The sequence below is a fragment of the Sus scrofa genome, chromosome 9, assembly GCF_000003025.6.
Source record: "Sus scrofa isolate TJ Tabasco breed Duroc chromosome 9, Sscrofa11.1, whole genome shotgun sequence".
Taxonomy (NCBI): domain Eukaryota; kingdom Metazoa; phylum Chordata; class Mammalia; order Artiodactyla; family Suidae; genus Sus; species Sus scrofa.
In genome coordinates, this window is record NC_010451.4 from 51,918,187 (window position 1) to 51,934,319 (window position 16,133).

At 39.6% G+C, this 16,133-nt stretch overlaps 2 protein-coding genes across 8 annotated transcripts in view; one reads left to right on the top strand and one right to left on the bottom strand.

The window, feature by feature from the left end:
* Positions 1–788, bottom strand: part of SIAE (sialic acid acetylesterase) — a 39,755-nt gene extending 38,967 nt beyond the window's left edge. The window contains exon 1 of one of the 4 annotated variants that reach the window (XM_013979526.2): positions 544–788. In XM_013979526.2, coding sequence (XP_013834980.1) covers positions 544–610 — 67 coding nt within the window. In that variant the 5' untranslated portion in view covers positions 611–788. The remainder of the gene's footprint in view (positions 1–543) is intronic. The other 3 variants (XM_013979528.2, XM_013979529.2, XM_021063058.1) reach the window with 3 other exon arrangements.
* SPA17 (sperm autoantigenic protein 17) lies at positions 730–13,273 on the top strand. 4 transcript variants are annotated; one of them, XM_003130022.3, is made up of 5 exons: positions 730–874; positions 1,947–2,127; positions 8,869–8,939; positions 9,875–9,949; positions 12,947–13,273. In XM_003130022.3, exons 2-5 carry the CDS (start codon positions 1,974–1,976, stop codon positions 13,106–13,108), a joined length of 462 nt encoding a protein of 153 aa, XP_003130070.1. In that variant the 5' UTR covers positions 730–874; positions 1,947–1,973; the 3' UTR covers positions 13,109–13,273. The 4 variants fall into 4 exon arrangements, 3 of the variants coding, with proteins under 3 accessions (XP_003130070.1, XP_005667513.1, XP_003130071.1); XM_005667456.2 differs by having other exon boundaries at positions 739–874; positions 12,950–13,273; XM_003130023.3 differs by having other exon boundaries at positions 739–874; positions 12,968–13,273.

Here is a 16,133-nt window from a genome sequence, read left to right on the forward strand (position 1 = left end):
CCACCAATATCTGCGAGCTGCAGCAGGAATCAAAGCTGAGTCTTAAATATTCTGAGCTAGTGAGGGGGTTGTATTTCTTAGCCCTAATCACCACTTAAAACTAGTAAAATTTAATTCCCCCAAGGAACCCAGCCTGAAGGAAACCCTCCCCAAGGGTGCCACTGAGGGGGCAGCACTGAAATGTTTGGGATGACTGAGTCATCAGTTTCCAAATATTATCTAACTAGCTTCGCCCCCTCCCCTTCGAGTTCCCCTGCAATTATTCAGAGACACTAAGGGCCTCGGTCTGAGCACATTTGGGCTTTCCCTCGCTTAGATAAACCCAACTCTCCCACTCCCTGCATCATAAAGGCAGTGGAAGGGAGTGGAGAAAGAGGACGGGCCGGGGCAGCCTAGGCCTTGCAAGGAGAACCAGGCTTCGGCCCGGGGTTCCGTCCCAGACCTACAGAAGGGGACTCGGGGGCCGTCCTACGGAGTAACTCAGAGTCCGCATAGGCGGACGGGCGGACAGGGGTCGGCCCGAGCCGAGCCCGGCCGCCTCACCTGCACTTGCGTCGGCCGGCAAGAGTAACGACAGCACCAACCCAAACACAAACCCCAGAGCGACCATGTTTGCGAGGAGGGCGCACCCCTGCGCCGCCGGGGCGGTGCGGACGCCAGCAGAGGTGGAGCCTTGTGGGCGGGGCCTGCGCAGGGCCGATAAGGTCAGACTCCGCCCTTCTCAGGTCATTAATTCCGCGAAGCCGTCCGCGGCCGCCGGGCTGGCCCTTGCTCTCCTCGGCCGCCGTAGTTGAATGGTTTGAGGGGGAACGGTTTCCCGGCAACGAGAAAAAACAACCGGAACTTTCAGCTCCAGCTCAGAGCGATTGAAGAGGTGAGGCGGTTTACCCCATTTCCTCTCCGAAATCGAGACGTCGCTTTCCCCTTCGCCTCTCTTATTCTCTCAGGGTCCCCGCCGCATTCTGGGAAACTTAGGGAAAACTGGCCCCCAAGCAGCCCATTCTGCTAGTGTGAAATCCCAGATCCTCGACGTCGCGCCTCAGACTAGACCTGTGTTCCCCCTGCGACCCCTCTCCTCGCCCCACCTTGGTTGAGGGTCTCTACCTTTTCACCTTAGAATGATTTAATACCCCATCTCCTGTTCCCTCAAAAAGAGAAAGGGAAAAAATCTTTACAGATTGGGCCTCACTAAACCACGTAGTCCCAACCTAGACCCCGACCCTACCTTACTCGGCAGCGTTGACACAAACAAGCCAGGTCTCTGAGTGTTATTTGAACACTGAGTAGCCCAACATGCTGCCTAGCAGCTATTCTTACCTAGCTCTGGTATTCCAAGATAGGAAAAGAAACCTGTTCAAGATGAATCCAGAAAATATAAGACTCCCCAAACATTGAAGACTGGAATTGCAAAATCATGACCTTGCCCCCAGCACCCCCGCCCCGTTGCCCCTTCCAGAGTATACAGATGCTTCGACGAGGCATTGCAGGTCATGCAGCAGAAGTGAAAGCTAAGGGAAAGACTGTGTGAAACTTATTCGACAAGTTAGTTTTAACAAGGACTAGTTTTTTTGTTTTTTAATTTTAGACCCTTAACAGGGCCTTTTCGGCAATTTAAGATGAATTTATAATAATCACTCTAAATCCCCGTGGGATAGCAGAAATTACTCTGTCTTCAAAAGACAGAGTGAGAAAAAATACTTATTATAGTGAAAAATCTGTGATTTTTGTAATTTTAAAAAATGATTTACCTATTAAATTAGACTGTTAACAGTCTAATAAGGGAAAATTTCAAAAATCTTTGGAAGCAATGGATAGACTTGGGTTGGGTTGGGGGTAAAAAGGATTGAAGTCCAGAAGTTTGGGGTCTCAGAAATAATTTGTCATAGTTGTGGTTATATAAGTAAAATAAGACAAATTTAAAAACAGTATCTTTAACGAATCTCTAGGTACAATAGACAGTTCCTTCCAAGGAGATGTCGATTCCATTCTCCAACACCCACTACCGAATTCCACAAGGATTTGGGAATCTACTTGAAGGGCTCACACGCGAGATTCTGAGGGAGCAACCCGACAATATACCAGCTTTTGCAGCAGCATATTTTGAGAATCTTCTAGAGAAAAGAGAGAGTAAGCTTTTTTTAAAATAGGCATTGGAAAAAAAGAGACTAAGCCTTTGATTATGGTAAAACTTGCTTAAGACCATTCCTATTACACAGAAAGCCTTTATGAGGCAGATAGCTTTAACAGTTATTGCTTTTTAAAACAGCATGTGCCTTTTTGGCAGATTCTCTTATGTCACATTCCACCTTATGGAAGGTTACCAGTTTATCACAGACTTTCTTCACTGTATTTCTCATGAACACATGCAGTGGAAGGGGAGGTCGGGAGAACATTCAGCCCAGCTCTCCATTTTCCAGCATGCTGTCCACCTACATCCTGGGCAGTTGACTGTCTGTTCTTCGTAAGAGGAGTTTGTGGTTTTCTTTACATTTTGACTCTTCTTACTCAAAAAGTATTATTAAGTATTGCAAAAAATAATAATTCTGTGCTCCTTAGATTAAATAAGTTGGTATTCACGGGAGTATATGAAACTGCTCCTCAAAAAAGGCGCACAGAAAAACTGCTTTTGAAAAGAAAACTTTTCAAAAAACTTCAGCTTGGGAAGGTGATTTATATTCTTTTTCTGTATTTCCAAGGTCCCATCCTGTCCAGAGACAGTGACTCTATGATTGAAAGCCAAAGCATAGTTTCTTTGCTTCCATAAATAAAATTTCCACATTCCCAGCCTTGAAGGTCTTTGACTATCAAGACCTGACTCACTGGTCAAAATGGAAATTATTACAGCTGTAGGTTTCTATTAAAAGCCCTAACTAGGGGAGTTCCCGTCGTGGGGCAGTGGTTAACGAATCCGACTAGGAACCATGAGGTTGCGGGTTCCATCCCTGCCCTTGCTCAGTGGGTTAACGATCCAGCGTTGCCGTGAGCTGTGGTGTAGGTTGCAGACGCGGCTTGGATCCTGAGTTGCTGTGGCTCTGGCGTAGGCCGGTGGCTACAGCTCAGATTCAACCCCTAGCCTGGGAACCTCCATATGCTGCGGGAGCGGCCCAAGAAATAACAACAACAACAAAAAAAAGACAAAAAGACCAAAAAAAAAAAAAAAAAAAAAAAAAAAAAAAGCCCTAACTAGGAGTTCCTGTCCTCCTGGCACAGCAGAAACGAATCCAACTAGGGACCATGAGGTTTTGGGTTCCATCCCTGGCCTCGCTCAGTGAGTTAAGGATCCGGCATTCCCCTGAGCTGTGGTGTAGGTTGCAGACTCGGCTTGAACCTGGCATTGCTGTGGCGTAGGCCAGCAGCAACAGCTCCAAATGGACCCCAAGCCTGGGAACCTCCATATGCCACGGGGTGCAGCCCTTAAAAAAAAAGACAAAAAATAAAAATAAATAAAAGCCCTGAGTAGAACAACCATTTTGTTTAAACTGTAATCATCATTACTTTTGATTACATTATTTCAAGAGTAGTAAAGGTAACTAGAAATAATCACAAGCAAATAAACATTCTATTTTAAATCATTTCACTGAGGAGGAAACCTACCACAAGGCTTGAATTGAAACAATACCCATACACATAACATAGACTCCACCCCCTTCTCTTTGCTCTACCCTAACAGAGAAATTTGCTCTGCCAATTTCCTGAATTGCTGGTCTTTTCCATTTCCAGCTCCGTGAATATTTGTTGCACAATCTGAAACCCAACTGCCACTAAAAAGCTATTAAGAGAAATCCTTTAGAGTAAGAGATGAATTATAATAATCATTAATTTAATTTTATTATAATGTTAATTTTACAAATTCATGAGTAAGAGGTTTTTAGTCATTTTTTAATTTTAGACCTCAGAAACATCTCATTACAAAAACATTTGAGTCATTTGTTGCTAGATCATGATAATTAAAGCAATTAGTAATTCAGACTAAGGTTCTCAGGGTCTCTAATAAAAATTGGGTGAAACTATTTGAAAAAATTTTAAGCACCACACCCATTTCTACTCATGTAAACCAAGGTGAATTCTCCAAATGATAGATGGATCAGAACTTAATCTCCAAAAAGGAAGAAAATAGTCCTCTAGCCCAGTCTCTTACACAGTACAAGAATTCTCATGCCAGCATCCCACAGAAGTAATTACTAGTTTTAATTCTTCTTTTTGTGACAGGAAATGTTTTAGTATATGATATAAGTGGTCTCTCAAATCACCAGGGAAAAAGTTGGCTTTCTTTTAAATGATCAAAAAATAAAGATGTAAAAAGATCAAATTGGATCTATTTCTTACATCATATACCAGGATAAATTTCCAAGTTTTTCAGAAATTTAAATACTTTTTTAAATGAAATCATACAAATATTGGAAGAAAGCATGAATTAATTTCTCTATAACATAAAAGGAAAATTCTGCTAGCTAAGTTGCTATAATTACTTTAAAAATCCAAAAGCAATTAGAGAAAAGATTGATAAAATTGGCAAAAGTAAACTTTCACATGGCAAAAATCATTGTATGGAAAATAAAAGTACAAATGATAAACATTTGCAATTTATATTCACAACAGGTTAATAAACCTATGAAATAAAAAGCTTATAGAAATGGTGAAGAAAAAAACAACAACCCTACGTAAAATCTGGGCAAGTGATATGAGCAAACAATTTGCACAAAAATAAATACAAATTGTCCTTAATATATGAAAACATAAACCCGTAATAACAGAATAACAGAAGTCCATATCAAAGCTACACTGAGGAGCAACCAACACAACTCCCCCCATCAAATTGGCAAAAGCAATTTATTTTAAGCAAGCCAGAAAAGAAATACATACTCACATACATTGCTGGAGGGGATACAAAATGATACAACCCCAAGAAAGGGAAGTTGGCAATATCTACCAAAATTATATATATATATTTTACATTTGACCCAGAAATTCCACTTCACTTTTCACTGTATTCTTACTTGAGGAAGCAATCCAAATATTCATCATAGGGGGTTCATTGAATAAACTTGAGTACATCCACACTACTGAATAATATACTGCTGTAAACAAAAATGGAATGAGGAAGATCTCTATATGATGCTATGGAGTGATCATCAGGATATATTAAGTGAAAAAAACATGGAAAATGTATTTAGTATACTACCAATTATCTTAACAGAGGGGTGTTGATGTGAATACATAAGTGTTCCTTTATATTTTTTATTTTTATTTCTTCTTTTACAGCCACACCTGTGACATATGGACGTTTCCAGGCCAGGGGTTAAATTGGAGCTGAAGCTGCCAGCCTACATCACAGCCACAGCCACGGCAACACCAGATCTGAGACGCATCTGTGACCTACGCTGCAGCTTGTGGCATTGCCAGATCTGTAACCCACTGAGAGAAACCAGCAATTGAACCTGCATCCTCACAGAGACAATGTTCGGTCCTTAACCTACTGAGCCACAACAGGAATTCCTATTTATATACATATATATATATATATATATATTTTTTTTTTTTTTTTTTTTGTCTTTTTGCCATTTCTTGGGCCGCTCCCACAGCATATGGAGGTTCCCAGGCTAGGGGTCGAATCGGAGCTGTAGCCACCAGCCTACGCCAGAGCCATAGCAATGCAGGATCCAAGCCGCGTCTGCAACCTACACCACAGCTCACGGCAACGCCGGATCCTTAATCCACTGAGCAAGGGCAGGGACCGAACCTGCAACCTCATGGTTCCTAGTCGGATTCGTTAACCACCGCGCCATGACGGGAACTCCTCACTGTAAATAATATTATTCTAAAATGTTTTATATATTGTAGGTCATGCAAATAAGTAACTACTATTATTAGAAATAGAATTTTTAGTGTAAATAAAATGACATACAAATATAAAAAATGAAAGTAAAAACCCATAATTCTAAATTGAAAAATATCAGTATGACTTTGTGATGCACTTTCTCTTTTAGAAAATGAAGGTATCAGAGTTCCCTTCGTGGCTCAGGGGAAATGAATCTGACTAGCATTCATGAGGATGCAGGTTCTGAAACTAACAGCACTAACGGCCTGAATCTAACCAGAACACAGACTGGGACCTGAACCCATGTGCCGGGACTCAAACCCAGCCAAAACCCAAATTGAGACTTGAACCCACGGTTTTACATTCAAGTTACTCACCCTGTGTTCGGACTCACTGAGGTTCTGGTTCTTTACACCTCCGAACAGAAGGAATTCAGTGAGAGACAAAGTGATAGGCAAGAAACAGATTTACTAGGATAGGACGCTTGTAAGAGATGCAAGCAGGCAGGCAAGGAAGCTCTGCCCAAGGATCAGGTGGGCCACAGTTTTATCATCCAAGGTGGGGGGTGCTGAAAAGGCCCGCCTCTTCCTTTCTGGGAGTAGTAGCTCCTCCTTAGTATCCGGTGAGGTGTGTATTCAAGTCAGCTGAAGGGAGGTCCTCCAACTCCTGCCCCAGGTCTGAATCTGGATGCAGGCCTCAGCCCATCCCCCACCCAATGACCTGAGGCAATTCTCCCACCTCCACTAGTTAAGCAAGCCTGCCTTTTCTTGAACTTACAGTGGTCTCCCCAAATCCCCCAGGTTTCCCTCTTTATCTATGATCCCCTCTTGGGGCTTCTACAACCACCTGTGCCTACTCTAGCCCTATCAGTTCAATCCCTGGCCTTGCTTAGTGGGTTAAGGATCCAGCATCGCTGTGAGCTATGGTGTAGGCTGGCAGCTACAGCTCCAATTCAACCCCTAACCTTGGAACCTCCATATGTCGCAGGTGCGAGCCTAAAAATAAAAAAAAATTTTTTAATTGAAAGTATCATTTTCTGTCTCTATACGTTTTTTAAAGGCCTCAAAACAATGACCAACCCTGTACCAGTGAGCACCTAGTCCCTAGATTGTGGCGTCTTAATTATCATTTCCCAGGATCCTGGGCTTCTTGGAGAACTAACCAATCCCATGTACTGAGCAGGAAATATGCAAGATGAACCTCAAAATTTTGCCTTATGAGAAAATAAGAAAACTATCAACGATTATTAGAGTTGTTTCCAAAGGACTCAGGAACGTCTGAGCACCTAGTAACTCCTGCTGGACAATTTTGGACAATTAGAGCATCAATAAGAATAATAAATGCAGTAAGTCTGAAATTCATCCTATGCGTTAAATATTCATTAGTTCATAATGATTTACCGAAACAAACAAAACCCACCTTGAGAGGATTCTACGGAACCAACTGATTAATCTTAAAACTGATAAATAAAAGGAAAGAACCAAACCTTTATCCTACCTTTTCCTTAAGAACTATATTTCAGGGTAACCAAATATGGAAAATAGTTAAAGTACTCCAGAAATAAAAAAGTAATGATCAATTAGAACATTGCCGTTTCAACTCCTAAAGAAATTATCGAAGCAGTCATCATCAATGGGCCCATAAAAACTGTAAAATGAGAAAGAATCAGATATTATATATCTCCGGACAGAATTACACTGCACTACCTATAAAGTATTCTTGAAAACGAAAACTCAAACTTGAATCAGATGGAACCTATAGATCTAAGAGCAGTCTACAGGAAATTCAGAGGCAGAGGAATTTGTTTAAAAAAAAAATTACAATGGAAATGGAATCAGAAATATCTAAACTATGGAAAACTCCAAAGGAAAAATGACTCAATTCCCTCAACAAATAAATTGCAAGGAAAAAAATGTGGAATGGGAGGGAAGGAGGTTTCAATTAAAAGAGATTGAAAAGTCATAACAAAAGGCTGTATGTGCCCATTGTTTGGGTCCTGATTTGAACAAACCAACAGCAAAAAATAAATAAATAAATAAAAGGTAACCAAAAATATATTAAGCAATGGGAGAAATTTGGATAGTTGATGATATTAAGGAATTATTATTAGTATTTTTAGATGTAGTAATGGTTTGTGGCTTTATATCTTAGAGATACATGCTGAAGCAAGTATCTGTAGATAAAATAGATGTCTGGAAGTGGCTTGAAAAAAGAAGGGCAGGAAAGTGAGTGAAGTTACAAATCAAGTAAGATCAATAGTGAGTTTATAATTGATAAATATGAATAATGTGCACATGTGAATTTTCTACATTATTCTACTTTCTAAGTTTGAAATTCTTGATAATGAAAAGTTAAAGAAAAAGTCTGTTTAAATATAAATACTTCAACTGACTACAAAATATGCCTAATTTTAAAAAACTCCCATCCTTCACTTTTCCAAACTTCCTTACTATTCAGCATTTATGTTTATACATTTTCCCATTGTGGCTCAGATGGTTAAGGATTCCATTTCAGTTCCTGGTCTTGCTCAGTGGATTGAGGATCTGGCATTGCTGCAAGCTGTGGTGTAGATCACAGATGCAGCTGGGATCCCACGTTGCCATGGCTGTGATATAGGCCTGCACCTGCAGCTCTGATTCGACCCCTGGCCTGGGAATGTCCATATGCTACAGGTGCAGCCCTAAAAATGGAAAGAAAAAAAACTTACATAAGGTTATATAATTAAATAGTAATGTTTCTATACTTATATTTAAGTATTGGCATCTGTTTTTTCTCTCTCCCCCATTTTATTATAAATTCTATGAAGGCAGCAATTCAGTTTTTTAACTACCTTTCTAAATGTCCTCAAGGGTTCATTTAGTATTTAATTCATTATCATATATTTAACAATCTAGTTACATCTACAGCACTAGGCTCTGTATAACATCAGTAACATTTTCAACTGGCAGTAAAGGACCTATACTTTGAAAAAGAAACATGTTTTATGTTACTAGTCTGTATTTACTTTAATGAACTCAAGTCTGAAATTATTTTATTTTTTTGTCATTTAGAAACCAACTTTGATCCAGCAGAATGGGGAACTAAGATAGAAGACCGCTTCTATAACAACCATGCATTCAAGGTATGGTCCCATGAAGCTACTGGATTTGGTTAATTCTTCTCCCTATCTCTAATACAGAGATTATTGGGAATCTCCCCCAAATTATGAATATTGTAAGAGGCATTACAAATGTCTTATTAAATCTATTTAATTGTACTGTTCTTTCTGTCAAGAAATTCTTTTCTAAGGTATCTGAATCATGTACAGTACTTAGCTTAAATTTAAAGACGACGAACATGTTTTATATGAATACCGACTGTGATGCAGTAGGTTAGGGACCCAGCATTGCTGCAGCTCTGGTGTAGGTCTCAGCTGTGGCTAGGATTCCATCCCTGGCCTGGGAACTTCCATATGCCGTGGGTGTGGCCAAAAAAATTATGTTTTATGAACTAAAGGAGCTCTTCTCATAGGTTATAAATTAGCAATGCTTCCATTCCGGAGGAAGATTTTAGTAACCATGTCAAAATAGAGCTGGTTTCCCTATTTCCTATATAAATTCTTCCCCATAGCAAAAATTACTTCTTTGACTTAGTTTTTAATCTGCAAACGTCATCAAAAAAGTCAACTTGACCTCACACTATGGAATACAATAATAGCATTTATTTCATTACTATTTGAGAAACTACTAGCACCTCTTTTTTATTCTCTGATGACAATTCATTACAGCATAATATCACAATTTAGTATGACAGTGCTTTGTTTTTAATATAATATAATAGTACACACATTCCAAAAGCAAAAGATCAAATTTTTTTTACCAATTCTTTGGTCTTTAGTATTTTTATTCATATTCCCTTGAGAGTTTTCTTTTTCCGCCTACTTTCCTTAACAAATCATATTTAATTCCCACTACTTATCAATAACTTAAGGTAATATTTAATTACCTTTAAGCTGTTTGATTCAAGACTTTACTATTTTGGAAACATTGCCTATTTGGCCCTCTCCCCTTTTTCCAGGAGCAAGAACCACCTGAGAAATGTGAGCCTGGAAAAGAAAAGTCTCAGACATCTGTGGAGGATACACCAGCCTTAGTAAGTTATATTTTCCATATATTATTGGATTCCTACAAAGAATGACATCACTCAATTTAAAATTTTTCCAAAGATGAATCTAGTCTCTTATCCATATTCCTAAAATTATGATTTTGCTTTCTAGATAACTAGCGTCAGTGATACACTAACTGGTGGATCATTTTTAGCCATGCCTCTTATAAAGGAAAACTCATTCTTCCCCTTAAAAATAACAATCTCATTTTCCAAGATTGTCAATGGAGGGGAGAATCTCCCCAAGCAATACAGACAGAAATCACAGCCTCAGTCTTGATCCTTTGGCTTCCACTTTGGAAATTTTTCACTAATTGATGCTGTCACCACCACACAGTGGCAAAGGTTCAGATGGGGAATTACATACAGCCAAATAAAATGGCTTTATCCAATGAGTCCTACTCATCTTCCATGCATTTTGCCCTGCAAAAATGACTTCCTGCCTGACAGTCTACTCCCAAGCAATATGTGCTAGGTTCAGTCCACTCTCAAAAATGCCTATATTCAGTGGTGTGCTAAAGTCAGCTCTTAAGAGACAATTGTGCACATGCCTACAGAACCCCACATTCAGTAGCATCACTTTGATAGTTTGAGATCAGCCACAGTGGGAGCATTAAGATCATGGTAAATACATAAATCAGGACCATTTTCTTTCTGGAGAGTCAGTTGTTAAACATTTACCAGCATATCATTCATTGTCTATATGCTTCATAGTCCAGACTCAAGAGGACCAAGCCTAGTGAGAAAAAAGAACTCACTATGTACAATGTTGAAGGCCAGATTTCTGAGTTTCTTTACATGCATTGATGTCCCAATTATTGGCAGATATTTACCCAAGAATTGACATCAAAAATGGGCATTCCCCCTCAAGGAATACCTTTCTTCCTACCCAGTGGGACATAATTTTTCCCTGTAACCTTTACAAGTCATTTCAGAATTGTATCAGTACAATTCAATCAGCCCAGCGTTAGCATACGATGAAGTAGGAGGTCAGGAAAGAAGGAAAGGAGTGTCATTTCCTTATGTCTTTAATAGGTGCCCTTGCACAGACTCTTATGACTTTGAATTGAGATCCCATTGATTTCCAACATCAGCATAATTCATTTTGCCCATACTAGGGCATTTTCTCAGAGGATTTTATACCAATCTGTTTGTATTAAGTTTAAAAGAGCTGGATTTGCCTCATTGTTTGTCAAGGGGAAGGGAGAATTTAAACAACCCAAAGGGCCATTAATAAGAGAATGAGTAAATAAATCAAAGTACATCGGTACAATGGAATACAATGGTGTCATTAAAAAAATAATGGATACGGAGTTCTCCCTGTGACTCAGTGGGTTAAGAACCCGACTAGTATCCATGAGGATGCATTTTCGATCCCTGGCCTCGCTCACTGGGTTAAGGGTCCAGCATTGCCATAAGCTGCAGTGTAGGTGGCGGATGGAGCTCAGATCTAGCATTGCTGTGGCTGTGGCATAGGCCGGCTGTTGTAGCTCTGTTTCTATCCCTAGCTCTGGGAATGTCTACATGCCATGGGTACCACACTAAAAAGAATAATAATAATGGACAAAATTATATACTGAATGACAAAAAGAGAGAACCAAGATACATCGTTACATGGAAAAGTAGTTGCACAACTTTGTGATTAGCATGATCTCATTTTTTAAATAAAAAGGCAAATATATATACCCAGATGAATACATTTGCATATAGAGAAATTTTAGAAGGATATTTATACTCAACCCATAGTAATAATTACCTCTTAGGAGTAGGATTTAGGAAGAGGGAGAAAACTTTCACTACCGGTGATATTTAAGTTTTTAAATGTATATGTATCACTTTTATAATTAAAAATCTATTAAAAGCTGTATATCTATTGAACTGTACACTTAAGATCTGTGCATTTCACTATCTGTAAATTATACCCACTTTTTTTTAAAGAGGCTGTACACAAAAATTCAAGAGCTCTCATTGTGGCTCAGCAGTTTACAAACCCAACTAGTATTCATGAGGATGTGGGTTTGATCCCTGGCCTCACTCAGTGGATTAAGGATTCAGATTGCTGTGAGCTGTGGTATAGGTCGCAGACTTGGCTCGGATCCCAGACTTGGCTGGGATCCCGAGTTGCTGCGGCTGTGGCGTAGGCCACCAACTGCAGGTCTGATTCCACCCCTACCCTGGGAACTTCCATATGCTACATGTGTGGCCCTAAAAAGAAAAAAAAAATTTTTAATTAAAATTAAAAATTAAAAAAAATTCAACAAACCAGGATAAAACTGACTTTATTGGACTAAATAGATTTCTCTTTGGCATTTCACTTTATTATTATTTTTTTTAATGTTTTTTCTTTTTAAGCCCGCACCTGCAGCATATGGAGGCTCCTAGGCTAAGGGTCAAATCAGAGCTACAGCTGCCGATCTACGCCACAGCAACTCAGGATTCAAGCTGAATCTGCAGCCTACACCACAGCTCACGGCAATGCCGGATCCTTAACCCACTGAAAGAGGCCAGGGATGGAATCGCAACCTCATGATTACTAGTCGGATTCGTTTCCCCTGTGCCATGATGGGAACTCCGGCATTTCACTTTAAATGTATAATTTTGATTAGCTAATCATTGAGAAACGAAGAACACTTTAATCCATTTTACGTAATGATGATTCTTTTGAAACAGCCCGTTTACTATACTTCTTGGCATTTTTACTGCACTTCAAGGATTCTTATTCCCCCCCCAAAAAAAAGTTAAATAGGAAGCTGTTATGTGGGAGCTGTTTGGGGGGGAGAAATTGGCAATGATCTTTTATTGCAGAGACATATCAAAGACTGACAAAACAAAATGCCTGATGTTTTAACATTCACCATTTGGTACATAAACAATGTGACAATATATAAAATTCCCTCAGGAAGCAACCCATCTCAGTTATTGCATCCCTAAACTGTTTAAATTTGTGCTCTTATTTTTATGGCATCAAAATCTGGGCTATTTAAGAAGTCTCTTCTTCCCACGAAGGAATCTTCAAAAGATAAGAACATGGAGGAGAATGCTGCTCTTAAAATCCAAGCAGCCTTCCGGGGACATTTAGCCAGAGAGGAGGTAAGGAAAATGAAATCAAGTGAGATTCAAGAAAACGAAACAGAAGAAAACGAGTGAGAAGACTGGCTTTACCCTCCAGAAAACACAAAAAAATCCGAATCCATCAACACTGTTCTGATTGTCTTTTTTTCTTAGTGAGATTTGATGTAGTGAAATAACATTTGTTGCTGTTGTGAAAATCTGTCGCGAGCATTTGTTTAATAAACATGCCATTGAACACATGCCTCTTGAAGATTTCTCTGAGATCATGAGACTTATTTATACTTCTCCCAAGTCTATCTATAGAGACCCTTGGATTTAGAGTTAGGAGTATCTGAATTTTCAGAGATCTCAGAGGCTGGGTCATCTAACCATCATCTAATGAAGAAATCCGCTCTATCACATCCCTGAAAAATAGTCCTTTGGCTCCTGTTTCACTCCAGTAGTAGAGAACTTCACTGCCTTTCAAGGAGAGTCCATTTAATTTTTGAATAACTCAAATCTGTCTCCCTGTAAATTTCACCCATTGGTTTTCATTTGTCAGGCATGCATTCAATCTTTTATTGAAAAAAATATATTGATTACAATTCATATGCTGGGATTTAGTAGTTAATATCCATTCTTACAGTCATGTAGCTGACAGGTTGTTTTGTTTTTTTTTTTTTTTTTTTTTTGGTCTTGCTCTCCAGAACCATGCAAAACAAGACTAATACGTAATATTTTAAAAAAACAAAAGCTATCATAACATCATAAATACTCTTATTTAGCTAAAACATTCCACATTTCTTTAATGTAAAAGATAATATAAACTCAGAGGCCTATGTCTTTTTCCAATGAACTGCTCAAACTCCTTGTACCTTATTTTTATAAAGTTCAGCTTTCCTTTTTTGAGGCTTCCTCACCCTTAAAAATCTAAGACAAGATGCAGTTCCCTTCCCAACATGTGAGAAAGTGGAGTCTTATTTAATTAATGCTGTTGCCGTACATGAGCAGACTGAAGGCATGTCCTGGCTGGTTCAGACTCCTGTCTGCACCACAGTGGATGTCCCATACTTTGGTTCTAGGATGACACTCTTAGTTCACAGCCATTGTTCCCCAAAGCTCAAAAACAGGCCTGGGTGGCTCAGACTTGAGGAGCTTCTAAAACCCAGCTGTATGTTATGTAAATCAAGTGTATATACTGTGATCCTTATCCTAAGCTCATTCTCTTTTTGCAAAGCAGAAAGTACCCCATTGCCCTTCCCTCTCACCGAGCTTTCATCAGGCTTTACAACAGTTCACCCATGTGAGTGATCTTCTCCACCCAAACAAAGATGACTTTCAAGATTGTGACATTCATTCTCTAATCTTTACTCACATCCTGGCAGCCAACCCCCTTCCAAGATCTTACTGCCAATAGGGAGCTGCATGCTAGCCAAACACATCTTTAATACCCAATGGACCCTTTCCTCCTATCCTTAACCCCTTCTTCCAGACTTAGGGGGAAAAAAAAACAACTTTCCTCCAGGATTTCAGCTGCTCATGCCCTCATTACATTCAAAACACCTGTTCCAATCCATACCTTTCCTCCCTCTTCTTGATGTAGAGACCTATGAATAAAAAGAGCAAGTGTCTTCTTCTCTATGGCCAACCTACAACAAATAATGGACAGGGACAATATAACCACCAAAAAATACTGTCATTCAAAACGGGGGAAAATGGAAACAAATAGCAGTCACTGGTCCATAACAATTACAAAATCCCACGGAGCAAAGTTCATCAGGTTCCGTTACCTAAGGAGGGAGAATGTTGTTCCATGATTAGGTACTGGTTCTGCTGCCTAATAATGACTAGCCATTCTATTCTCCATAGCTCTTGGTTCCACAATCTAGGCAATCATGCTTTTTTTTTTCCCAGGGCCGCACCTGTGGCACATGGAAATTCCCTGGGCTAGGGTTGAACCGGAAATACAGCTGCCGGCACCACAGCAATGCCAGATTCCCACCCACTGAGTGAGGCCAGGGATCAAACCTGCATCCTCATAGATACTAGTCGGGTTGGTAACCCACTGAGCCACAATGGGAACTGTTAGGCAATCATTCTTTTTCCATTATCTTCTACGCATCTTTTCTTCGAAAGTGCATTGGAAAATTCCCCTTTCTTGAAAGATAAGTAGGTTTCTCAACCTGATTCCTGCCTGTAGAAAACTGAAAGCACACAATTGTTTACATCCTACCCATCTTCAGCCTCTTTAAGCTGTTGGTAATGCTTTTGCCAATAAACTTTTCCCAAAAAATATATGGGTTTTCTATGTGTTTGACCCCAATCAGCTTCGTGTGTCAAAAGCAGCACGCAAAATTTTCTAAAGGTATGCCTTCCTCCCTCTCTAGATTAATTCTATTAAGTGAAGAATTGGAACCAATATTTCAATATCCCAAAGCCTCATAGGTGTCATAACTCATCTCTGCTTTTACTTTCTCCCTTTCAACACAGAAGCCAGAGTATCCTATTACAGACATACAGTCATATGTCACTGCTCTGCCTAAAACCCCCAATGGTTTCTTATTTCACTCAGTGTAAAAGCCAAAACCTTCACAACAGTATACAAAGTTCTATGCAGATTTTGCCTCCTATTACCTCTCTAACCACTTTCCCCTTTTTAATTTTCCTTCTGGTTCCAAACATCATTCCATGTAACTCGTTTACTTTCTGCTTCCTCCTTCTAGAATATATGCTCTTTGAAGGTAGAGATTTGCTGTTTTGTTCACAATCTAGTGCCTTTTTTACATGCAGCAAGAACGAATGAATTAAAAAGAATGAGTGAATTATTTCTAGTGCCTTATACAGAAGTGGGAGAAACTCTAACAAATATCTCTTCCATCAAATTAGCTTTGATTGAGTTATACATCCATCTCTGAATGAATCATTGAGGTAGGGGGGAAAGTATATGCTAATGGGAGTACACCTATCACCATCAGAACCCATCCCTGGAATAGGGGGTCACTTCTGCCCAAAAAAACCTGGTGGAGGAGTTCCCGTCATGGCTCAGTGGAAACAAATCTGACTAGCATCCATGAGGACACAGGTGTGATCCCTGGCCTTGCTCAGTGGGTTAAAGATCCGG